General features: G+C 36.3%; 1 protein-coding gene and 2 long non-coding RNA genes across 10 annotated transcripts in view; 2 read left to right on the top strand and 1 right to left on the bottom strand.

Annotated features, from left to right (window-relative positions):
- The window catches only part of LOC126745795 (PDF receptor), a 388,971-nt gene that overhangs the window by 6,701 nt on the left and 355,707 nt on the right, over positions 1-26,563 (bottom strand). For 5 of the 8 annotated variants that reach the window (XM_050453794.1, XM_050453795.1, XM_050453797.1 and 2 more), the window contains 3 exons: positions 9,076-9,256; positions 242-360; positions 25-126 (listed from right to left, as the gene is read on the bottom strand). In XM_050453794.1, coding sequence (XP_050309751.1) covers positions 25-126; positions 242-360; positions 9,076-9,256 — 402 coding nt within the window. Of the gene's footprint in view, positions 1-20; positions 127-241; positions 361-9,075; positions 9,257-26,563 lie in introns of all 8 variants that reach the window. The other 3 variants (XR_007663679.1, XR_007663680.1, XM_050453800.1) reach the window with 3 other exon arrangements.
- LOC126745799 (uncharacterized) lies at positions 2,377-8,193 on the top strand. Its single transcript, XR_007663682.1, has 2 exons — positions 2,377-2,414; positions 7,917-8,193. It is a non-coding gene; the product is annotated as an uncharacterized LOC126745799 (long non-coding RNA).
- LOC126745798 (uncharacterized) lies at positions 23,742-24,478 on the top strand. The gene is made up of 3 exons (XR_007663681.1): positions 23,742-23,895; positions 24,007-24,219; positions 24,269-24,478. It is a non-coding gene; the product is annotated as an uncharacterized LOC126745798 (long non-coding RNA).

The following is a 26,563-nucleotide window of genomic DNA, read 5'->3' as shown; positions in this document are numbered from 1 at the left end:
CGTTTAAATTAAAATAATACCTACTCTATTTCCTTTTCCTCGGGCGACTGGGGTGGCTGACTGCAACAATTCCTTAGCCATCTGTTTCGCTCGCTAAAAAATTGGGTTATTATAACTTTGAATTTCCTAGAAGAAAGGAAATTATAGACTCGTAATACTATAAATTGCATAATTTAAAAGGATCCGATATCTGATTTCTTATTTTCAGTTTTATGCATTAGAAAATAAATGCAATACTAACTTTCCATTATTTTCGCCAGTCGCAGTGGAAACCACAGTAAAGCCTCGATGATATGAAGTATAGTTGTTCCTTCTTAATGACATATGAAGAAAATATTGGTTTCTTATTGCTGCCTGTACCTAGGAAAAAAAAAGAAAATTATTAAAAATTAAAATAAAGTAAGTGTAGCATAATAATTTTATATTTCTTTCTTTTAACAGTGTCAAAGTTGACCTTAATCCCTAATTTGTGAATTTTAATTATAAAATTTTTATTTATATGATATTTGGTGTTTCTATCATACATCAACTTTATTTAATGTAGAATTGAACTTCTCCCTATATATATCTAAAAAAAATATATTTTTTTTATTTGGGAAGGATAGTTTATTTTAAAACGAAAGCACTAAACAAATTAATATTTAAATATTGTTAGTATGAATATTTATAGTTGCGTTCAATAATAATCTAGTGTTAAATATATTAGTATATTATTTAATTTCATAGATTATTTTAAATAAGGAAATTAAATATTTATATCATTTGGGAATTATTATACGAAGTGTCATATTAGTTCAAACAAATATTAAGAGTTAAAATAGATTGTATAGAGCTTTTAATTGATACTCTTGTAATCTACGGAAAAGTACCGGGCCCAAAATGAGACCTCTTAGCACAACAACGGAACAACGTTTCAAACGTTTGGAGAAAATAATTGAAAATCTGGCCCAACGAAAGGTTGACGAAAATAGCAAGGTCAGTACAATTCGACCTAATGTGAAGGCGGATTGCATCCCAGAGTTTTCCCCCGAAAATAAAAATCTGACTGCCCAGCAATGGTTAAATAAAATTGACCAATTAAAAGATGTCAACCAGTGGGATGAGAATAATACTATCAATCATATGCAGTCAAGGCTTGTAGGAATGGCTAAAAGCTGGTACCAAAAAAAATATAACTACTCGTGAGAAGAGTGGAAAGCATTAATAAAGAAAAGCTTTCCAGATCATACTGACTATGCCGTGAGTCTAGAAACGATGCTTAATAGAAGGAAAGATCCAAATGAAAGCATGACATCATATTATTTTGAAAAAATGGAACTGCTAAGAATATGCGACGTTTATGAAAAAAGAGCTGTGTCATGTTTAATACATGGACTCTGTAATACTAACGTACAGAATGGAGCCAGAGCGGGCCGCTACCAAACGCCGGAAGATCTATACAAAGAATATTTGTCAGTTCTTCATGAACAGCCGACAGCAAAACAGCAGTAAGAAATTATGTAAGCAAACCTGCACATAATCAAAATGCTTCCGACCTTTGAGCAAACATAAAAGATAAACGATCAGTTCATAACACTAACTTCCAGCCGAAATGCTTTAACTGCGGTCAACGTGGCCATTTAGCAGCAAAGTGCATGAAGCCACTTTTGGAATGCAAATTTTGCAGAATGCTTGGGCCTATAGAGCAGCACTGTCCTAAAAACAGATCAGAAATATCCACTGATAAGTTTAAACAATTATTATCTTTAAACTTAAAAAAAGTCATTGTTTGGGTAGTACCTGCTATTTTATCGATTGTCGCATAAATAATTCTATTTTTCGTGGCTATGTCGATACAGGTAGTAATGCGGTCACTACGAAAATCTGACGTTGCCTATTTAAGATTAAAACTTTACCCGGTACAGGTAAAACTAAGTGGTTATGCCGGTGGCTCAGAAATTAGCCATCATAAAACGTTTATAAATTTAGAAGTAGATTTGGGAAAGGCCTTTGTCGAAGCACTTATTGTACCTGATACGGCCCAACAAGTGTCAGTTATTGTGGGACAGCCTTTTATTAATCACACAGATTGTGACGAAGTTACTAAATTTTCTGTAATTCTCTTATTTATCTATAGAATTTCTCGGGTTTTTTTCCAACTTAAATTAATAATTTTCAAGATTCATATTGATAACTAAAATTTGCCCAGTAAAGTTAGAAAAATTTCTATTTTGTTAATAAACGCGCGACCGCGTTAATTATTAATTTATCACCGCGTTAATACCTCAGTACCGTTCGTGTCCGTACCACCACTACTGTTACCGCGTTTACTAAGTACCGCGCATGTCCGTGCTCTATATAACGCGATGCACTGACCGGCACCCGGCAGTCCGCTGAGTTCGAGAGTAGCAGTCCGACCGAGAAGACCGACCGAGGTAAGCCCCACAGTACCGTACATCGCTCCGCCGCTGTTGTCAGCATGTAATGGCGCGTCCACATTATGCCGAAAGAGAAGAAGAGACCTGTGCCGCTCAGCACGTTCGAGTCGGCATTGCGTCTATATTGCTTTGTAGTGTGGACGTCCCGATCGGTGCCGGCTGTCGAATCATCATAAGTGCACTGCGTTTGGAACGTAGTAGTGTCGCTTCCCCATCTGCGTATGTTAAAAGTGTTTTAAAATCATTAGTGATGACGAAGACGTTGTTTTAGCTGCTGCTGCAGCGATCATAATTGGAGTAGTCGCTAGTGAACGTCGTTGCTTTCGCCCTCAGAGATTTTGGATTCGCCCCAGTATCCTCAATGGTAGAAGGAAGTATAGAGCTAGTGAATTTATGAAAGATTTACTACTTGATGAGGTAGATGAGTTAAATTTTGAGTACAGAAACGACGTGGGGTTCAGCAACTTTTTCAGAATGAAAATTTCTGATTTTGAGGTTTTATTGAATATGATTGGACCAAAAATCTTTAAAAAAACTACATCCTTCAGAGAAGCTATTCCTGCAAGTGAACGCCTTGCAGCCACACTGTGTTTCATTGCGACTGGAGATTCGTACCATTCATTGATGTACACTATGAAGATATCCAAGCAAGCTATTTCTCGTTTCGTGCCAGAAGTTTGTGACGCCCTTGTCGAAGCTCTTTAAAATTACGTCAAGGTAAGAAAAGTAAAAAAATAGAATAAAAAACTTTTGATTTATTTATGACACTGGAGAAAAAGGCATCAAAATAAGACTACATTATGTATTAGTAAACAAACACTGTCCGGCATCAGACCTTTAAATCTAAAAACAATGTGGTTAGAGATTTCTTCTTTTAAAATTTTCTTAAGAAACCATACGTGTTAGTAGAAAAAAAGTACTGAAAAATAGTTTTACAAATTCAAAAAGAAAAGTAAATAATTCAAAATTAGAAAAAGGAAAATGATGTTTGAAAAGATAATCCAAAATGGTAGAGATCTTCATGCGCCAGAAAGAAGCGTTAAGTGTGTAGAGTCATCCTCATGACTGGATCGTTCTTGAGAGTGCTGCTGGGAGTAGTTGTCCATAGAGCCATCAGAGAAAACAGATCCAGGTGACGGCGCTTGAGAACATGCACCATGCTAGATGATAAGTGGTACGTCATGGGGAAAAATGACTTGGAATGTTTGAGGTAGAAAGTGCCATGTTACTGTATGCAGCCCTAGTTGGTGCACTGTATTGTTCATACATCCCCATTTCTGCGTCAAACAGTATGGCATTTTGCACCAAAAATCTGGTTCGCGGTGTAGCAAGTCTGCGTATCTTCATCACTACCTGTTCACCAAATAATGAATATTCATCTTTGTTGTCCACTCTTTTTGACTGAATGGATCTCATGAGATTCACCACTTCATCAAAGATAGGTGCCTTAGCAGAATTACTTAATGAAATTACAGAATTATTAATGAAATGGTTTTCGGAGATGTAAAAACTTTGGGTTTAAGTATTTTTGTAGGAGTCTCCGCTGCTGCCTGTTTCTCTTGGGAAGTTGATGGTTGAGTTGAATTTTGGCCTTGAACTTCTCCTCCATTTCCAGTGTCTTCCTCTTGTAAATCTTTAAAGTCCATAGTTTTGAAGAAAAAAATTCGTGAAAAAAAAATTTTATTTTTGTTTCGGCTGTTTAAATTGATATCACAGAGTTATTTTACGTTGACCTACTAACGGACAAACCTCAATTTTCAAATCGACAAATTAAAAAAAAAAATATGAACTTACCTCAACATTATCTACTGTTTTTCGTGGTTTATTCTTGTCGGTTAAGAACAACATAGCTTGCGTACCAAGCTATGTTGTTTTTGCTTACCATTGAGCCATAAACCATTTGCTTACGTACGCTTCGTCAGTAACACTTCTAGTTTTTTTGCTTTCGAGTTCTTTCTTTCTTTCCCTCGAAAAATGGCTTTATAAATTTTTGATTTTTCGCTCAACCTCCTGCTTCTCTATACCAAATGAACGTCATGTCTTCGGTTTTTGCTGTGCCATAATGAAGAGCGAACACGATACATATCAATAAAGGCCAACGTTTCTTCGTCAGTCCACGTCATAATTCTGAACTAAGAGCAAAAACTCCGAACTCAATGCAAAAAATAACGCACTGTCACCAATTCTAAACATTTAAAGAACAAATAAAATAAATTTGCACGCATGCGACTTTCCTTCGACTGATACTAAAGCCGCCCGGCATGTACACACTTGTGGATTTTGATTTCATTCGGTTCGGTTTTCTTTGAAGGAGACCGACTTTAGTCGGGTTGAATTCGGCATGATTCGGGCCGGCTTTCGGCAAGTCGGCAAGGCCGACCGGTACGTCTACACTAATTCGGTTTTGTCGATCGGCATAAGCCGAATGATGCCGATTGGCATAGTGTGGACGCGCCTAATATAATAAGCTAAGTATAATAGGTAAGAAGGTAGGCAAATCCCTTTTTCCTATTCCACGGGGTTGCGTGCCGGACCGTTACGGGGTAACACTGTGTATTCCTTAAAAAGTGCTAGGGGGCTACGTGTCGGACCGTTACGAGGTATTACCCTGCATTGGATATTATCCCATTATTTCCAACCTGACAGCATTGCCATCTTCTACCTACATAATTAAGACTGCGTCTACCGACATTTTAAACAGAGTTGGCCAAGGTTACGAGCGACCGCATTTATTTTCCATACTAGACCGCTTAACTATCCTGTGGGTGACTTACCGCTTACTATTCCGATTAATACCGAGCGTTTCATACTTTATTTTATCTGGGCTGTATCTGATCCGTTCATTCACTGCCATAAATTACCGTACCGCTTTTACATTTTGCTTACCGACATGGGTTCGACGTATTGAATTTGGCCGTATGTAAGGCTTATTGAGAAGTGTTAGCAAAGATATGACATGTTAGGTTTTGGAATGAATAAATGTGATTTTGTTGAAATATTGCCTATTGTTTTACTCACACAGAAGACCTGGATTACTTTCTCCACTGTCTAAAGGCTACCCGATAGGCCGTGGTCCCTCATCCACATTAAACTTGAGGGTGGCGCCCGAGATAATCGTTGGATAACCAACTACAAACTTTATAAATAACCCAGAAGTTCGAGAGAGGATAGAAAAATTAGTAAGCTCCAGTAATACCATTACAAGATATTACAATGGTAGTGCGAGGAGAGCAAGTACGTTTATTTAATGTAGATAAGGAACCCCTTAAAGAAATTAATTCTTTGCCTCCCCGAAAAGTTACTCTTTGGGCTAAAGAAGCCACAGTAATACCACCCAATCACATAGGTCATATTTCTTTTTATGCGTCTGAAGAGTGTGACGATGTATTTGTAGATTTACAACACCGAAATTGGCCTAATCAAGATCATTTAATCCCTCGGTGCGTAACAAACGCAAAAGATGGCGGAGTTTTACCAATTGTTAATATCTCAGGTAAAGAAATTACCTACCAAAAGGTAATTTCGCGTAGTAGCAAGTGGTGTGACTTGTACAGCAGATCCGACGACAGATAAAGAAAATCAAATCGAGTGTCTCACTATTGGTCAAGAATCTTTAATTAATTTTACGGTAAATGATATAAAAAAATGTACTGATAATAAAATCGAACTGAAAGATCAGATAAAACTTTTAGAATTACTTAATAAATATAGAGGCTGTTTTGCTACAAATTTAACTGAAGTGGGGCGATTAACAACAACGCGCTTTTAATGAATTAAAACAAAAATTAGCAACTAGACCAATTCTAGCCATATACGATAGAAATGCGGTAACAGAGTTACATACAAATGATAGTAAATGGGGCATAGGTGGGATTTTACTGCAGAAACGGAATGATGGAGAATTAAAGCCAGTACATCACTTTAGCTGAGCAAAGACGAAAGAAGAACAAGTTTACTATTCTTACGAACTGAAAACTCTGGCGGTTGGTTGCTCATTGAAAAAGTTTAGAGTTTACCTTGTTGGTATTACCTTTAAAGTTATCACCGATTGCAATGCACTAAGAACAACGTTAGTGAAGCGAGACCTTATTCCTCGGTGGTGGCTGAGTACGCAGGAATTTAATTTTACCATTGAGTATAGACCTGGGTCAGAAATGAATCATATAGATGCTCTTAGCCGCAACCCTATTTTAGAAAACGATACCATTGGTGCCTAAATTGAGGTTTTATCTGTAAACGTCACAGAAGACGACTGGATTCTAGCTGCACAATTACAGGACAAACGCTGTAAAAATATACATGAAATACTATCAAGGCCACCTATCGATTCTAATGACAGGCAAATTCACAAGGAATACGTGCTAAAGAAAAACCGAGTTTATAAAAAGACCACTGCAGGGCATCGCTGGGTGATACCTAAATCGGCAAGAAAACGAATTCTTATCTATTATCATCACGACGCAGGTCATTTTGCCGTTGATAAAGCTTTAGATATCTTGTCAAAATGTTATTGGTTCCTATCCATGAGAAATTACCCAAAGAATTATATAAGGTCATGTTTGGGTTGCATGTATAATACTCGTAAAAAGCCTTCAGGTAAAACGCCAGGTAGTTTACAATATATCGAGAAGAAGCCAATACCAATGGATACCCTTAACCTTGACCACTTGTAAAAAGTAAAAAAGGAAACAGTGATTTGATTGTAGGTGTAGACGCGTTTATAAAATTTGTGTTTTTAAAAGCGGTGCCTAACACGAAAACTGGACCAGTTACAAAATGATTAAGGGAGATTATCGAAACGTTCGGTGTACCCCGAAGGATCATGTGTGACAGAGGAACTGCTTTTACCAGTCGAGAATTTTTGAGGTTTTTGCTCTGGACTGAGTATAAGACGTGTGTTGTGTGCGACAGCTACCACAACTTGCCCGTTGGCTCGAGGGCAAGTTGAAAGGTATAACAGGACAATCCTTTCATCGTTAAGGGCTAGCATATCACATGAAGCTCGGTCACCGGGAAATCGCCTTATGAGCTATTTCTTGGTTATCAGCCACGTGGTATTGATGACGCTTATCTTACAGCTGAGGTGTGTGACGAAGAACGCGCTGACCTGGCGACTGTGAGAGCGGAAGCGTCAACAAAGATTGCTGAAAGTCAGCAAAAACAAAAGGAGTTGTACAACCAAAGACATGCCGGCATAAAAACGTTTACTGTAGGACAACAAGTCCTTGTCCAAAGTGTTCAAATGATGGACAGAGCAAGAAACTGGAACCACGTTATCAAGGGCCCTTCACTGTACCGACAGTGTTAGATAAGGATCGATACGTGGTTGAGGATCTAGCGGGTGCAGAACGCTGTTAAACCGCATATAAAGGGATTTGTCCCTCTGATAAATTAAAATTATTTTCTACAGTTGTTAGTTCTAATGAGTCCGACAGTGACTGCGAGAATTAACAACTGTAGTGAGAAATAGTTTACTAATTGTTGTTTTTATTTTTTAAGGTAACGCCTACGTAAGAAAAGAGAGCCTTCACGAGGGCGCGAAGATAGTCAGGAATGGCCGACTGTAATCTACGGAAAAGTACCGGGCCCAAAATGAGACCACATGGTGCTAAACGCAACCCTTAGCTGGGTCGTGATAAGAATACTAATGAGCCTTCGAACTATGATGGGAATCTACCCATATCTGTTATCCAACTGTTTGGACAAACTTTAGATCTGGTAGAATGTATTTTAAAAAGGAAAAGCCCGGTAGTCTGGAATATATATTTGTTGTGAGCACTCGTGTCTTATTTATAAAATTTTGGTCGTTTACAATCTTATTTTATTTTTGAAGTCATAAACAAGATCCTGCATTGCTATATGTTATCATATAAACATTTATAACTACAATACAGAAGAAACAATAACTAAGAAGTAAACACCTTGTCTAACTTTCTATATTCATATTAATGATGATGAAATTTTTCTTATTATATCAAATTGAGCAGTCACATTAATAACTTTTGAAACTCTATTTTGAATTATAATAAAAGAAAACTTAAAAATAAATATATCGAAAATTGTTATAATAATAGTTCCTTCTCTTTCGAAAAAGAAAAGAAATGCATTTTATCAGGATAATTTTTTTATTACACCTAAAAACCATATAACTTTCTCATCAAAAGAGAATTACTTAAAATGTTTTTGAATCTTTTTTAAGTAGAACTAAAGGAAAGCTCTTTCTTTTTTAACCTGCAAGTTGTTAAGAATGCCTGTACAGTAAAATTTTACTGTATTTAGCTAAAAGCAAATCCAGGTTCATTAGTAAAATTAGTGCTCTAGCGCTTTTTCAGTTTACATTTATTTACTCTTAAGTCTTAGATTTAAAGAGAAAAACAGTAAAGCAACTTGCTTAGATGCTGACCTATTTTATTTGCCTGTAAAATCTATTTCGACATTTATTTTAAAATTACTTTTCCTATTTGGGATAATCATTTATTTGTTTTTTAAATAAAGTTTTAAATAAAAATATAAAAAGAGTATCTGTCATATCTTTTAATCTGTAATTAAAATATAATTTTTACATATAATTGATTATTTTTCAATTTAAATCAAAATAACAAATATTGCTGAAATTATTTAATTACATTGGGTTTAGGTATGGTATAATTTTACGTACCTCTCCATTTAAAAAGCAGTACAAAACGGCTACGAAAAATCCTTGAAATGTATTAAGGAAATATGTTGTGTATGACCAAAATTCAAATTTCCACATTTCTTTGTATCTGTAGTCTAAGAGGAATAAGATGTGAGCGGTACCCATTAGAGGAAGAAGAAATATGGCAGCTCTTACTGCTTTCCTAAAAGAAAAAACGAAAATAAGTTATAAAAGTTGTATAAATTATAAAGGATGTTTGAAATTTTATATGTATAAGAATATAGTAATTATAAATACCATTTTAAAATTTAGAGGCAAATTTTTTTTTATAAATATATGACCCACATTTTTCTTATCTAATCGCAATTTCCCTTTTCTAGTTTCTCTCTCTAATATATAATAGGGGAAGGTGTTCTAAAATGACATAATTTTTATTTAAATCTTGTTTATGCAAAAACCATTTAAGATAATTAACTCAAAATAATACACCACGTTGCTTTAAATAAACTTTATTGACAAACATAAACAAAAATATTTCAACTCTATCTAAAACTTGTAAGAAAATGCATTTTAAAAAACGTTACACTATGTCGTTTTACAAACATGTATATTGTAAAATTACACAGTCGTGGGGTATAAAATGATATATACTTAAAACAAGTGATAACACAAATAGAACTTATAAAATATAGTTAAAGAAAGTAAGCTAATAAGGAATTAGTCTTGGCAAATCTCGCAAATAAACTTTTTGACTCTTGTGCCCAATTGTGGCACTTCATACAACTAATCCAAGACTCCCTGGATCGAGAATTTTTGAATAGATCGTTGCAATACAGGCATGCCACTTCATCCTCATAATCCTCGGCTGCAAAAGGATCTTCTTCTTTTGGTCTTCCTTTTTTTGGTTCCTCTTGCTACAGGCACTGGCGAAATTTCCTGTAGAGAAAACCTTTTCCTTAATGGTTGGTTACAACTTCAATAGAGTGGAGTGTATTGGTTTTTTGTAATATTTATTTTAATTAAATTACACTTTTTTGTGGTTTAAATGAATTAAATGTGGACTTGTTTACAGCCGTGTACTCTCGTCTTGCCGTGCGTAATGTCACCTCTCGCCGTCGCGGTGGTGCCGTATGTTGCTTTAATTCTCTCGCAGAATAGTTCGACCATACTCCCCCCCTTGGATACTCCCAGTGTTCAAGTTGACGTCTTGATTCTTCTCAGGTTGTTCATCAGGTAATGGCAACGTGCAGACCTTAGAAATTCCTCTCTTCAAAGTACCATTGGCAGTTTTGATTGTGACTACCCTAACTACTCCATCATCTCCAGGGTGTAGCTGGATAACACGTCTCAAAAGCCATCTTGCTGGGGGTAAATTCTCATTTCTAATGAGAACAAGTGCGTTTAATTTCAGACTGGAACCATGCCTTTTCCATTTCGTCTGCTCCTGTAATTGTGAGAGATACAGCTTTGACCATTGGCGCCAAAATCCTTGATGCATTTGCTGAATCAATTGGAAACGAGACAGTCGGTTAATTCGTGTCTCTTCAGGAAACCGTGGCTTTGGTAAACTGACCAGTGGTTTGCCAACCAAAAAGTGAGATGGAGTGAGAGGTTCAATATCATTGGGATCACATGACATAGGGTATAATGGACGGGAATTTAGTGTAGCCTCGACTTGAACAAGAAATGTGTTGAATTCCTCATAAGTGAGAATTGTTTCACCGATAACACGATATAAATGATATTTTACCCCCTTTATATTAGATTCCCAAAGTCCCCCAAAATTTAGTGAGTTTTTACTGCCAAAATAGTTAAACAACTCTTCCTTGGAGTTCAACAAAAATTCAAATAACAGTTTTAATTGTTTCTGGGCCCCAACAAAATTGGATCCGTTATCCGAATACATATAAGACGGAATTCCTCTACGTGAACAAAACCATCTTAAAGTTGCTATAAAAGATTCCGAATCTAAGCTAGTTACTAATTCTAAATGCACTGCTTTAGTGGCAAAGCAGATAAATAAACACAAATAAGCTTTGTAGGTTTTGCAACCCCGACCCTTTCTATCTTTTAATAAAAAAGGTCCTGCATAGTCGACACCTGTTATGGTAAAAGGACTTGAAGCATTTACTCTGAAATAAGGTAAATCCGCCATGATTGTGTTTGCAGGTTTAGGTTTATAACGAAAACACTTTATACACTTTTTTACAATAGATTTAGCCAGAACCATCCCGGATGTAACCCAAAACCTTTGCCGGACAGTTGCTAAAAGTAATTGAGGTTCTGCGTGAAAAAGTCTTACATGCTCACTTTGAAAAATCAGTTTGCTTAAAATATGTTTACTGTCGAGTAGTAATGGATGTTTCGTCTCGAATCTAATAAAAGAATGTTTTAACCGTCCTCCCACTCTAAGTAAACCATCAACATCTAAAAATGGTGTCAAGCTTAACAGTCTATACTACGATTTTAAACCTTTGTTTAAATCTAAAATATTAATCTCATTTTCAAAACTTTCATATTGAGCTATCCTTACTAAACTTTTTAAGCTACGGTCCAATTCATTAGTCGTTAAAAGACCATAGCGTCTTATTTTATTATGCAAATTAAAGATAAAACGAAGACAATAAGACCATACCCGAATTAATTTGTCCAAGTTTGAATATCTATTAAAGATATTTAACAAGTTGTTAGACACATTGCACGAAATAATCAACAATAATAATTAATTCAGGCAATTGAATTGAATTCGATAGGTCGAAATGAATTGGCCATTTACATATACCATAAAGAAATGAAGGGCCGTTCCACCACATTGAACAACGTAATAAATCACTTGGAAGAATGCCTCTAGACGCAATATCTGCTGGATTTTCCTTAGTACTAACATAACTCCACCGACTAACATCTGTCAAACTTTGTATTTCTGAGACCCGATGGCCTACAAAGACTTGTAATGTATGTGGCTGTTTATGCAACCAATGTAGAACAATTTGGGAATCACACCACAAATACACGTCAAAATTACAAGAAATGGCCTCAGACCCAACCTTGATTAATCTGGCCAATAAAAGCGCGCCACAAAGCTCTAAGCGTGGAATGGTTAAAACCTTTAAAGGTGAAACTTTAGTTTTTGAGCATAATAATGAAACTTGAACCTTTCCGGTGTCATCTTCACTTCTTAGATATATAGCAGCAGAATATGCGTGTTCAGATGCATCCGAGAATCCATGCAACTCAATTTTCTTTGCATCCTTAATAATTGCATGTCTTTTAACTTCAAGTCTATTTAAATTAACCAAATCAATTTTAATTTCTAGCCAATCCTTTTCCAAATCAAAAGGAATAGTTGAGTCCCAATCTATTTTTAAAAGCCATAATTTTTGAATTAATATTTTTGCTAAAATGATACAAGGACTTACTAAACCAAGTGGATCATATAACTTGGAAATTTGAGACAAAATTACTCGCTTGGTGACTATTGTATCATTCAACATGTTTATATTAATTTAATAAGTTAATATATCTGTTTTACTAATATACTGAATCCCTAAAGTTTTAATTTGTTCATCTTTTTCTAGGTTTGGAGTACTAAAGGAATCATTTGAATCAAAAATTGTGCTAATTTTAAGTAAAAAATCATTATTATTTGACCATTTTCTTAAAACAAAAAAGGCAGAATTTGAAATATCAAAAATATCTTTACAAATATCAAAAGCTTCTTGTTCATTCTCAAATCCGGTTAATAAATCATCGACGTAAATATTTTGAGAAATTATTCTACAAGCAATAGGATATTTATTCAAAAAATCAGTTGCCAATTGCTTTAAGCATCTTATGGCCAAAAATGGTGCACTTATTGTGCCATAAGTGACAGTGTTCAATTCATATACAGAAATAGGATCTGAAGGAGATGTACGCCAGAGTATTCTCTGTAAATGTCTATCATCAGGATGTACCAGGATGCATCTATACATTTTAGCTATGTCAGCAGTAACTACGACAGGATGCATTCTGAATCGTAACAAAATATCTGAAATATCGTTTTGGAGTATTGCTCGTTTAAATTGAATATCACTTAATGATTTTCCAGAGCTTGTCACAGCTGAGCCGTCAAACACGGTTCTCAATTTAGTTGTTATGCTATCATATTTAAGGACTCCATGATGGGGTAAATAATAAGATATTTTTGACTCATCTATGTTACGTAATAAACTCATATGTCCTAATTCCTGATATTCCTTTAAAAAAAATGATACATCTCTTTAAACTCGAAATTCCTACTAAATCTATTTTCTAAATTCAATAATCGCTTGAAAGCCAAATTTTTGAAATCTCCTAATTTATTAACTGACATTTTTAAGGGTAATCTCACGACGAACTGACCATTTGCAGCTCTAGAAACAGTATTAACAAAGTGTTCTTCACATAATTTATCATCCTCAGAATTTAGATGATTGTGACATACCTCCTCCGTATACCAAAACCGTTCTAAACATTCGTGTATTTTCTGAGAATTTACCAAATAGCATTGAGTATTTAGTGCAGCAAAAGGTATATGTCTAGAAACAATGTGCCCGAAAACTGTATTTTGGAGTATGGGTATACCTTTACCTTTTAAATCTTCCATTAGTGAGCAGATCCCAAAACAGTTCTGCACCAATAAGCAAATCAATTTTGCTTGAAACATTAAAATCTGGATCAGCTAGAATAACATTAGACGGAATTTGCCACTTAGTAACATTAAAATCGAAAATTGGTAAATTGTCAGTAATCCTCTTTAAAACATAACACGAAATATTTGAACTGAAATCACTCGTACAGGAAAAAATGGATAAGGACACTTCAACCTAATAGGTGTAACTGAATTAGTAATTCCAGAAATATTTATATTTGCCTCTGTGGTTATCAGTCCAAGTTTCTGACATAATTCTTCAGATATGAAACATGATTGACTCCCTGAGTCTAAAACAGCTTTAACTTTATGCTTATTACCTTTATTATCCTGAACCTTTATCAGAGCAGTGCTCAATAAAACATAATTGGTGCTCTAAACATAATTGGTGCTCAGAAACTTACAAGATAAAGCCTTGTAAGTTTCTGAGCGACTAATAGAGTTCATCCTTGAATTATTTTCTGGATCTATTCTCAAATTATTTTCCTTATTTACCTTTTGCCTTTGATAATTAGGATCATGTAGTAATACATGATGCCTCCCTTTACAACTTTTACAAGTACCTTTATTCCGGCACCTTGGCGCAAAATGATCTTTTAATAAACAATTACAGCACAACTTTAGTTGCTTAATTTTATCCCATCTGTGTGATACACACAAATTTGAAAACTCTTCACAATTAAATATTGAATGGTTTTTATCACAAACATTACATGTGTGAGTCTCCTCTCGAGAAAAAAGGGTAAATCTACCGCCTTTACGAACCTGTGTGGGTTGTTTAGAATCTAACAGGGCTAAGAAATCTGCTCTTTCCTTTAAGAAGGATTTTAAATCCTCCAATGTTGGCTCTAGATTCTTTGAAAGTTTATGTCTTTCCCACTCTCGGGTGGTAACTTTATCTAACTTTATGACAATAATATAAACAACCAAAGTATCCCAATGCCCAGTTGGGAGAGACAAGGCTGTCAATGCTCTCATACGCTTGTTTACATCATCCAATAAATCACGCAAAGCTTCGGCAGATTCCCTGGCTACTGTCTCAATATTAAATAGGGCTTGAATATGATTATCCTTTAACATGCGAGAATTATCAAACCTAGCACATAGATTTTCCCAAGCAATATTATAAGACTGCGCAGAAAACTCAACACTACTTATAATTTTAAGTGCATCACCTTGCACACTTGACCGTAAATAATGATATTTCTGAATATCTGTCAAATTATCAATAGTATTAAATAAAGACTGAAAAGTATCTTTAAATTCAAGCCAATTATTCATATCAGAATTAAAAACAGGTAAATTTATTGGCGGTAGCCTTAACTCAGGCTCCCTACTCTTAGATAAGTGATTAACACTTCGTTGGTTAACTGCACTATGTGCTTTAGAGCTAGAACTATTACTACCTTCTTCACTCGAAAATGTTGATAAGATAAACAATAACAGTTGTTTATTGTTTATCAATAAAGCACTTTGGTTTTTCAACCAAAGTGCACATTCCTGGTTATAAAATGTCTTTAGTGGACCATAGAAGCTAACATCCAGGGGCTGCATACGATGGGTACAGTGGGCAGTAAAGCATAAAGGGATTATTCCATTTCTTCTGGCAAACGTCAAGGCATTTAATGATTTATGGCTAGTGTGCCCATCCAGAAGTAATAAAACTTTTGAGTCGGGAGAAGCTTTAACAAAAGTTTGAAAATGCTTTAACCACGAAGCAAAGAAATCAGATGTCATCCATCCAGTCTCGTTAAATAATCCCAAAGAACCTGGAGGTAAAGCATCTAAAAGATCCTTCTTTCTATTTTTCCTAGGGAAAATCAAAGCAGGTGGCACAAAATTACCTACACTATTCATGCAGCAAACACATGTTACATGCTGACCTCTTTCAGCACTGGTTAATGATCCTACTTGTTTTCTTCCAGTTTTGGCAAAAATTTTTAAAGGCCTTTGCACACACTTTGTAAATGCGATGCACATCAATTTTTTCTTTTTTTAGGGTATTTTCCAACGTATTAAAAAAATTTTGCACTTGTGGCCTATTAAATGCCATGGCTCTAGCCGCAGACACAGCTTCAGGCTGCCTTAGAGATATTTCAGGATGTCGCATACGAAATCCTCTCAGCCACTCTCGTTCAGCGCTATGATCTTTAAATCTATTTGGAATGCCATTTTTAGTGGCAAACTCATACTCAAGTTTATTTATATCTGTTGTTGTTATCCCGAACAATCTAGACTCAAGTAATAGTATATGCTCAACTAACTCTCTTTCTTCGTATTCATTAAATGTGGTTGGAAACCGACCCAAAACTTTCTAACAGCCCTTAGCTCTTTTGTTTGTATCATTTGCTCTTCGCCTTAATGTGGCTTGGGGGACATTGAACAATTTCGATGTTTTCAGCCATCCCATTTGGCCACCTTTTACAGCGTTAATTGCACTTAGCATTGCTTGTTCATCCCACGATTGTCTAGTTGATGTTCTTACACGTTTTCCCACCATAATGTAGCTAAAAATAAACAAAAAATACAATATTCCTTAAATTTAAATTAATTTGATGTTTGTTTGTAAAATTACATAGTATGCCATTTTACCTTCATGCCTATCTGTGTCGTTTTACCCGCAGTAACAGATAGTCTTTCGTTAATGCAGAATAATCTTATTTCATATTAAACGACATTTCCGCGCACGTGAATCTGAAGTATACACTTACATTTAAATAGTAACCCTGGTTTTACTTTAAAATCAGTACAATTTGGTAATAAAAACAGACTTTCAAAACAGCACATGCAAAATTTCTACACTGTTGGGTAATTTAGGTTGCAGTGTGAAAATATAATGCGTGAAAAAACTTTATGATTTGTTTATTCAATTTTAAAAGAGAAAACCCCAGTCTTCGATCAGCCACGTGCAAGTGGCGTGAGGTTAGTCAAAATAGGTTAGATTAGTAACAACGACGCGTGGTCTTCCTACGCCGCTAATCGTCTGACTCTGTCTCCTTCTCTTCACTATCGCGAGGGGAATCACTCTCCGACGCAGGCGGACCAATCAGCAGATAGCGTTTGTGGGGACTTGTATCGCCCTCTCACTCACTCCGAGAATGGAGGGGAGGCTGTCAATTGTCAGGATGTATTCGATCCATTATGGCGGATTAGGTTGCACCTGAGTCGTGACAGAGACTGGTTGTAAAAGTCGTTGACTTCCACGTGTCTAAGCTATATAGCGGTTTACTTGTACGATTGGTACAATAAAGTATTGTTACCCGTTAACGAGTGTATTATTTTGGTGTTTAAGAGTATAGGATCTCTCGTTTGGTGACTACAAAACCTACATTGGTGACCCCGACGTTCATATAGTAACGGTTGTGCGTGTGCTGTAATTTAGCAGTGAACTAGTACGCTATTTGGTAATTTTACCCTGGAACGGTGATGTGATCGCTCACTTGTGTTGTTAATGAATTTTATTGAAAAATTGTGCCGTCTTCAGTATCCTTACCGCCAATTTTTCCCATCTGCCATCGTGTGCGTCCGGCTTTGTGATTGTTCGTATTGCTAGGCAGAATATTCTGGCACGCAGTTGCTGCCGGTTGAAATTGTGCTGTGTGCAGCCGGCTTTTTGCAGTTCGACTGTTGGCCGCACTTGTTGGTAGTGTTCGTACGGTTGCTGTTTGCCGGATATTTGGCTGGTTGCTGTACTTTGGGGCGCGACGTTTCGCCACTTGACTCTTGCATCTCGCCGTCTGACAGCAGGATCAGCTGATTTCAAACTTCAAACTTGTGATTGAGGAATCAGCTGATTTGATACTTCAGTGCAGTGCGTAAAGGTATAAAAGTTTAAATTTTTTTAGTTTTTTATTATGGATGTGTGATAATCATCCCTTTTGATTAATTATCGTCACTGTTTTTACTGTATTAAATATTGTGTTGGAAACTATTTTTAATTTAAAATTAGATCATACTTTTTTATTTTATTCATTTATTTCACATATATAATTCATTTTGTTGCCATAATGTCGGCTGAAGAGCTACAAGTGCAATTAGATCAAACTAATGCTCAACTACGTGATGTCAGGGACGCCCTGGCTAACGTTATTGCCGGTAATGGCCGTAATGAAGGCCGTTCGACGGCCATCGACGCTGTTTCGCCTAAAATTCCCAAAATTATAACTTCTGACATTCAGTGCTGGCTTTTTCAGGTTGATGCCGCTTTCCGCCGTGCCAATATAACTGTAGATTCTACAAAATTCGATTATTTAGTTATGGCTATTGACGATGCGGAAGCCTCCAAATGTATCAGCTCAATTATTAAATCGAGTCCGCTTCCGGGTGATGCGTTTGAACAAGCAAAAGCCAAGCTTGTTTCACGTTTTTCCTTATCTAAGGAGGACAGTTTAAAAAAGTTATTAAAGGGTCGTGTCGATGTTAATTGCAAACCTTCTATAGTATTGAGTCAACTTCGTAATTTGAATGAAAGTAACCTCTCGGATCAAGTTCTTAAAACAATCTTTCTCGATTGTCTTTCGCAACAACAGCGCGACATTTTAACGATTGTATCAGACAAGGACCTTGAAACTTTAGCCACTATCGCCGACAAGATTTTGTGTCAACCTGGTTCGAACCCTGAATTTCCTCAAGCTTTCGGGGTGTTTAAAAAACCCGTGCCATCATTGCCGGTAGACCGCTCTGAATTTCAAAAGCTCGAGGCAAAATTTGACACCATGATGGAATCATTTAAGCAAATGCAAACGGAATTTAAACGCTTACGCATTCGCGGTCGGTCATGGTCTGGGTCCAATCAGGGTCGCAGAGGTAATTCTGCGAAATCCGAGTTATGTTATGCGCATCAGAAATACCCGAATAACGCTCTTTCGTGCAAAGAGTGGTGTAAAATGTTCGCGGAATTTTCGACTAAGCCAAAAAACTAAGTTCTACACCTTCCTGTTTGGAAGCGGCAGGTAAAGGTGTGATTGGACCTTCTCGACGTCTTCATATCCGTGACAGGACCACAGGTCAAATTTATCTTGTCGATACCGGTGCGGACATTTCGCTAGTGCCAGTCGATCCTAGGTTTCGCGACAGACCGGCTCGGCTAAGACTTTATGCCGCTAATAATTGCTTCATAAATACTTATGGTGAGGCGCTTCGTACTCTGAATTTGGGGCTGCGGCGCGACATATCCTGGAACTTTTGTATCGCGGAGGTTCCATATGCCATTATTGGCGCCGATTTACTTTTTCAGTATAATTTGGCGGTTGATCTACGCAGGAAATGTTTACTGGACACTTCAACTGAGCTATGCTCTAAAGGAATTGTCAAAGAGGCTCCTGTACACTCCATACATTGTGTGCTGATAGATAGTGAGTGCAAAAAAATCTTCAGAATTCCCAGAAATTACAGGCAGCTCCTGCAATATTCCTCCAAAAATTCCTAGAGTTTTCCATCATATATATAGTTACCTCAGGACCTCTCTTGTCAGCTCGGGCTCGTCGGCTACCACCTGATAAGCTTAAGTATGCAAAAATGGAGTTCCAGCATTGGATAAACACTGGTAGGTGTAGACCCTCTTCTAGCTCTTGGGCAAGTCCCATTCATATGGTCAAAAAGGGTGACACCGAGTGGCGGGTGTGTGGTGACTATAGACCGTTGAATGCTGTCACCAAACCGGATAAATATCCCATTTCCCATTTATATGACTGCTCCAGTGAATTACATGGTAAAAAAATCTTCAGCAAGCTTGATCTTATTCGTGCTTATCAGCAGATTCCAGTTCATCCTGAGGACATCGAAAAGACTGCTGTAATAACTCCCTTCGGTTTGTTCGAATTCATGTTCATGACTTTCGGTTTGCGTAATGCTAGCCAGACCTTTCAGAGATATCTCAACCAAGCCTTGAACAATCTTGATTTTACCTTTGCTTATCAGGACGATATTTTGGTATTCTCCAAAACCATTGAAGACCATCACACTCATTTACGAGTAGTCTTCGAAAGACTTAGAGAATTTGGTCTTCGCTTAAATCCCGCCAAATGTGTTCTTGCCGTTAATGAAATTGATTTTCTGGGTTATCGCATTAACCATCGTGGTATATCTCCTATTCCTACTAAGGTTGAAGCCATTTTACGTTTCCCCAAGCCTTCTATGGTCTCTCAGCTTTGCCGCTTCTTAGGCATGGTAAATTTTTAGCATCGCAATATTCCTACCGCATCCTCCTCCCAAGCTCCTTTAAATGCATATTTCAAGGACTCGCGTAAAAATGATCAAAGTCCTATCATCTGGACAGATCAGTCTGAACGAGCTTTAGAAACAGGAGCTGGCTAGTGCAGTCTTACTACTCCATCCCCGCGGTGGTGCGGAACTCCGTGTGGTATCCGACGCCTCTGACATTGCGATTGGTGCTTCCCTCGAACTACTGTCTGAACCGATTGATGGAACGACGCAGTCTTGGGAGCCTTTGGCATTCTATTCTCAGAAATTGCCCCCTTGGCAGACTCGATACAGTCCTTACGATAGGGAATTGCTAGCCATTTACGAGGCAATTAAATACTTTGAGCATTATCTTGAAGGTCAGGAGTTTAAGGTTGTGACCGACCATAAGCCCTTGATCTACGCTTTTCTTCAGCGTCAAGACAAAGCTTCTCCCCGGTAATCTCGCCAACTTTCAAACATTTCCCAATTTACTACGTGCATTGAATACAATAAAGGTTCAGATAATGTGGTGGCTGACTGTTTGTCACGTATTGAGTCTCTTTCTCTACCCATAGACATCTCTCTAAAACAAATTTCTGATTTGCAGAGTAAAGATAAAGAACTGGCAGAGCTTATTAAGACCTCCCATAAAGACTTCTGTTTTAAAACCTTCGACTTTGGTCCTGACAAGACATCTTTATATTGTGATGTCTCTGGCGACTCCATTCGCCCCTTTATCCCTTTGCCATTACGGCGCGTGATCTTTGATCGTATACATAACGCTGCCCATTGTGGAACCAAATCAACTGACAGGCAAATTCGTATGAAGTACATTTGGACCGGTCTGCATCGTGATTTTGCACTATGGTGCAAAACCTGCTTAGATTGCCAGCATGCCAAGGTTTCTAGGCATGTCAAATTTATTCCTGAACATTTTGTAACCCCTGATGGTCGTTTCGACCACGTACATATCGATCTGGTGGGCCCTCTGCCTCCAAGCAACGGCTTCCATTATATTTTGACAATGATTGATCGGTTCTCCCGTTGGGTAGAGGCCGTTCCAATCCGGATAAATCTGCCCAAACTGTTTCGCGGGCCTTTTATGATACATGGGTCTCTCGTAATGGGTCTCCCAAAGTTATTACCTCTGACCAGGGTCTTGAGTTTGAAGCCACCTTATTTAAAGCCTTACTTAGCCTTATTGGCACTCAACACATCCATACGACTGCTTACCACCCCGCGGCAAACGGAATGATCGAGCGTTGGCATCGTTGCCTTAAAGCCGCTTTGAAGTGTCACAATGACAAGAATTGGACGCGGACCTTATCCACGGTTCTTTTAGGGTTGCGCTCTCATGGTCGTGCTCACACCGAGGCATCGCCTGCCAAATTCTTGTTTGGCACAACACTTCGCATGTCTGGCGAATTCTTTCTTGAAGGGGATTTTACTCCTGATCCTCGCACATTCATTGAGGAGTTTCGTGAGTTTATGCGACTTGTCAGGCCTGTTCCAGTCACACATAACCACAAGAGGCGCGCGTTTGTTTTTAAAAATTTATATGAATGCTCCCATATTTTCTTACGCAATGTTGTTGCGAAGGCACTCGAACGAACTTATTCCGGACCTTACAAGGTTGTTAAAAGACCGTCCGATAGGGTGTTTGATATCGATATCAATGGGAAAACGAAAAGCGTCTAGGTTGAGCTACTTAAGCCGGCATATCTCATGTCTGAAGACTTGTTAGCTGATACACTTAATAGCGACCCTCCTTTAACCACCCCTTCGAGTCTAGCTGGAACCCAGGACTCGAATGGTGCTGGCAATTCGCCAGTCACCTCATCCAGTTTGGCTGGAACCCACGACTTGGACGGTCCTGGCGATTTGCCAGTACCAATGGTTGAAAAGATTTTAAAAAATTACGCTCGTAAAAAGCAAGTGAGATTTTCAAATACATAATTTTATTAATTTTTGCATATTATAGTGTTTGTAACTTTGTGTTATTCTAATGTTGCTAATGCATAATTTTATTAATCTTTGCATATTATATAATGTTTGTGACTTTGTTGAATTGTAACGTTCACACTAGGAGGGGAGTGTGTGGGGACTTGTATCGCCCTCTCACTCACTCCGAGAGTGGAGGGGAGGCTGTCAATTGTCAGGATGTATTCGATCCATTATGGCGGATTAGGTTGCACCTGAGTCGTGACAGAGACTGGTTGTAAAAGTCGTTGACTTCCACGTGTCTAAGCTATATAGCGGTTTACTTGTACGATTGGTACAATAAAGTATTGTTACCCGTTAACGAGTAAATTATTTTGGTGTTTAAGAGTATAGGATCTCTCGTCTGGTGACTACAAAACCTACACGTTTCAATGCGCGGCGCCCTCAACCACCGGGTACGAAACTACGCGTTACGGGGTGCGTACAACAACTGTTTATTTACGAGGAACATTTGCAAAGTTCGCTAACATACCGCCGCCCTTGGAAGTTCCTGATAACTTTCAATATATCTAAACTTAAAATACCAATAAAAAGAACCTCAATTCGAGACTGGGGGTACAATGATACAAAAGCTTAAAACTAATATACGCTTAAATAATAGTACAAAATCAGTAATAGTCATAAAGTTGAGTGCAAAATTTCTAGCATATGACCTTACCAACAAACATTCGAAATATGTGCGGATTATAAATAAATTGACATATTTTATATCACACGAGGAAAAATATAAACATACTCAATAAAATAAATAAAATTTGACATACTTCATGAAGAAATAACAATTAAATAGGAGAAAGATAGAAATTAATATATTAAAAGCAAAAGAGAAAAGACAAAAGTGGACTGTATATGGGTTATAGTTTAACATATCACTCTTTTACTTGCAGAATAAAAATTAAAAATTATACATAATTATTTCTACTTACATAATAGTTAATATAACGACAGTTTTGCAGTAAGCAAAGGTATACATAGCGTTAATAACGTCAATTCGGGGTATTATTATAACCGGCCTGACTAACGTCTGGAGACAGAACATACATCAGCCAGTCAGAAGCCTTGAATTCACTTTGAGCTTCCATGGTGTGTTATTGGTTAAAATTGAGTTTTCTTCTTGACAGTTTTGACATTTCGCGAGTAAAGAGGTTAGGTTTCTTCTTAAATAGTATTTTTATTTTGATTATTGAGAGGAGAAGATAGATAGAAAGCAACTTTTGATTGATCATTGTCTTCAAAAATATATCGCAAATTTAAGTCGGAAAGTATGATCGTTTATTGATATCTAATTTAATTCTTCTGTGGTAAATTATTTATGTTTTTACGTGATGGAAATTAATACAAATCTATCATGTCATATTTGCCAAAAACACTTCTCTTCGGCATGGAATTTTAGAAGACATTTAAAGGTCCAACATAGGTATAATGAGTGTAGTTAGTATTTGAAAGAAAAGTATGAGCCTATGTATAAAATTTTATTCTAGTACCGACTGAAGTAAGTTTACAAGTTGTTCCATTGAACGATAAAGAAACTAATACCCACAACAATATCCAATGTCATTTATGTGCAAAAAAATTTGCCACAGGTTTTAGCCTCAGAAGGCACTTAAAAAGTCAACATGTAAACATTGAAGAAGATAAACCCACCAAAAAGCAAAGCATTAAAGTGAGTGATAAAAGCCAAGGTTAGTAACCCTAATACAGACCAGCATGGATCATGGAAGTTGAAAGTGCTTCCATAAAACTGGTAAATGTGTTTCTTTACCACTCTAAATGTGACAAGGTATATTAATTATCTGATAAAAAATAAATTTTCAGGAAATGAAGAAAAAAAAATTGTTCAAACAAAAAAGTGGGGCATAAAGTATTATTAGGAATTTTCAAAACTTCAGTGAAACATGTGGAATTCATTCCAAAACCAGATCAAACTGTTGAAGTTTTATTACAGAGCAATAACCAAGGTCGTGAAAGTGGAAACAAAAGTCAAGGTTTGTATTTTTTTAATCAAATAAAAGCTCTTTTGGTAAATTGTTTTTTTATATGTTATTTATTAAGACTTAAGTATAATGTTTTATACTTAAGATAATGTTTTTTTTTAGAATATGGCTGCTTACAGGATAAAACATCATCAGCTACACAAAAACATCAGAAAAAACAAAGAAATAATGGAAAAAAAAGGTTAAATCAATTGAGATGCTTGGAAGAAATGTGCCATTTTAACTGTACTAGATTAAAAAGCCTTCGTTATCATTAAGAGTTGAAACATAATATTTTGCAAGAAGTGGAAGTACTACAGTTTGAAAACATTAAAGGTTTGTATATATATTCTGACATATATATTCCTTAAATTATTTTTTATAGAATTTAAAAAATGGAAAAATCAGGAGGAAAGCAAATGTGTGGCAGTATGGGTAAAAGCATGTGGTATTAAAAAAAATAGACAAGGTGCACCTATTTATTACTATTGTAATCGAACTGGTAAAAGGAAAGTTTTGGCAGCAGCAAAAAGGAAACGTGCCCTAAAAGGGCAGGGCTCATGCAAAATTAATGCTTCCTGTACTTCAGCCCTTATAATTAAGCATATTTCTCAAGGTGTAAAAGTAACCTATTTTAAAAATCATTATCAGCATGAAAAAAAAAGGCCTATGTTTCATTATCCATAAATGATAAAAATAAGATAGCAGATAGGTAAGAAGCACAACAATTGATACAAGGTAATTAAAATATTATCTAAAACTTAATTAAACCTAAGTGATGTTTATGTTTATTTATTTTTAGGCATTCCTTACACACAAATATTAAATAATATTCGGGAAAGTGTGGATAAAGCTTTTGAAAGGATTCACTTGACCACTAAGAATGACATCCATAATATTGCCCAAGCTTACAATTTACATGATACATCCATAAAGGATCCCAATGATGCCATAAGCATTGCCATGTGGGTTGATGAAATGCAAAAATCAGAAAAAAATCTTGTAATTTTATATAAGAAGCAAGGAGAATTGGACTCAGGATTGTCTTTAAAAAAAGAGGATTTTTTGTTGGGAATCATGACAAGATGCCAAGGTCAGATGTTACAAAAATTTGGGTTTGGAGGCATTATTTGTATGGATGCAACGCATGGAACTAATCCTTATGATTTTAATTTAATTACTGTTTTGGTGGTGGATGATTATGGTGAAGGCTTTCCTGTTGGATTTTTGTTTGCTAATAGGGAGGATTATGTAGTATTAAAATATTTTATTTTGGCTTTAAAAAGTAGCATAGGAAATATAAAAGCAACTACATTTATGAGTGACGATGCCGAGCAATATTTTGCTGCATGGAGTTCTGTAATGGATGTTTCTGAAACCAAAAAGCTTTTATGCATATGGCATATCGACAGAGCTTGGCGTTCCAAAATATCATTAATTAAAGATAAATCAAAACAAATAGAGGTATAATATATGGTCCATGTTTTCTCGTTGTCCCAAAATAATTTAACGGGATAATTTTTAGTCTCATTCTGATTGTTATTTGAAGGTTTATAAGATGTTGTGTTTCCTTCGGCAAGAACCAAATGCAAATAATTTAAAAGCATCATTAGGAAGCTTTATTGAAATGTTACAAATGGATCAAGATCTAAAAGTTTTTGGTGAATACTTCCTGGTCAATTATGCAAGAAGATCCTCAACATGGGCTATGTGTTTCCGAGCTGGCATATCTATTAACACAAATATGTATTTGGAAATTATGCACAAAGTGCTGAAATACCTATATCTAAAAGGTAAAAATGTATTAGTATTCATTTTCGTGAAGTAGTCCATCTCTCAGTGGAACGAATAGTTAGGAAACAAAGGTTGCGGTCTGATCCACTTTATTTAAAGAACTGTTGAATTTTAATTACATAAAGTTGTACTCAACAGTTATTAGTATTAAGTGATAAGTGTCTTGTTAAACACAATTTATTTTAGGGACAACTTGCAGGAGATTGGACAAAACTGTGCATGTACTATTAAAATATATCAGAGACAAGCAATTCGGTAGTATTATAAAGCTGGAAAAAGGAAAAATAACACACAAAATCAGCAAAATTAACAAAAGTCATATTGCAGCAGTAAAAGCAGATAATATACATATAATAAGTGTTGAAGATGGTTGGAAAATTCAATCTGGGAATAATTTCTACCTTGTGAAATTGAATGAATTAGGTGATCATCAGTGCAATTTAAAATGTTCTTCATGTATGTCATGTGTTCATTCTTATACCTGTAACTGTATGGATTACGTAATACATAACATGTGCAAACATATACATAAATTGTGCATGAGCGAAACTTCTAGTAATACTAATAATAGCCCAATGGAGATAACTCATCATGATAATACAACAAGCATTAATGATGAACTGCAAAGCCACTTTCTTAGTTTAAAACAATGTAATAGTTCTGAAACCATCAAGAAAATAAGGGAAGATATCAGTTTTATGTCTGCTTTTGACTGGCCATCAGTTGATGATGCTGCATTAAGAAAAATTAGTGGCCTCCTAACATCAGTTAAGCATAATATGATAAGTAGTCAAGAATCATCAGCTCTAATAACAGAATCTAGTAAACACAAAGTTTGTCCTGCTAACAAGAAAATCACTACACAACCTCGGTGGGTTTTAGTTAT

This window comes from Anthonomus grandis, chromosome 16 (assembly GCF_022605725.1).
Source record: "Anthonomus grandis grandis chromosome 16, icAntGran1.3, whole genome shotgun sequence".
In the NCBI taxonomy this organism is placed as follows: Eukaryota; Metazoa; Arthropoda; class Insecta; order Coleoptera; family Curculionidae; genus Anthonomus; species Anthonomus grandis.
The sequence above is the reverse complement of the archived record's forward strand: the minus strand, read 5'-3'. Positions and strand labels throughout refer to the sequence as shown.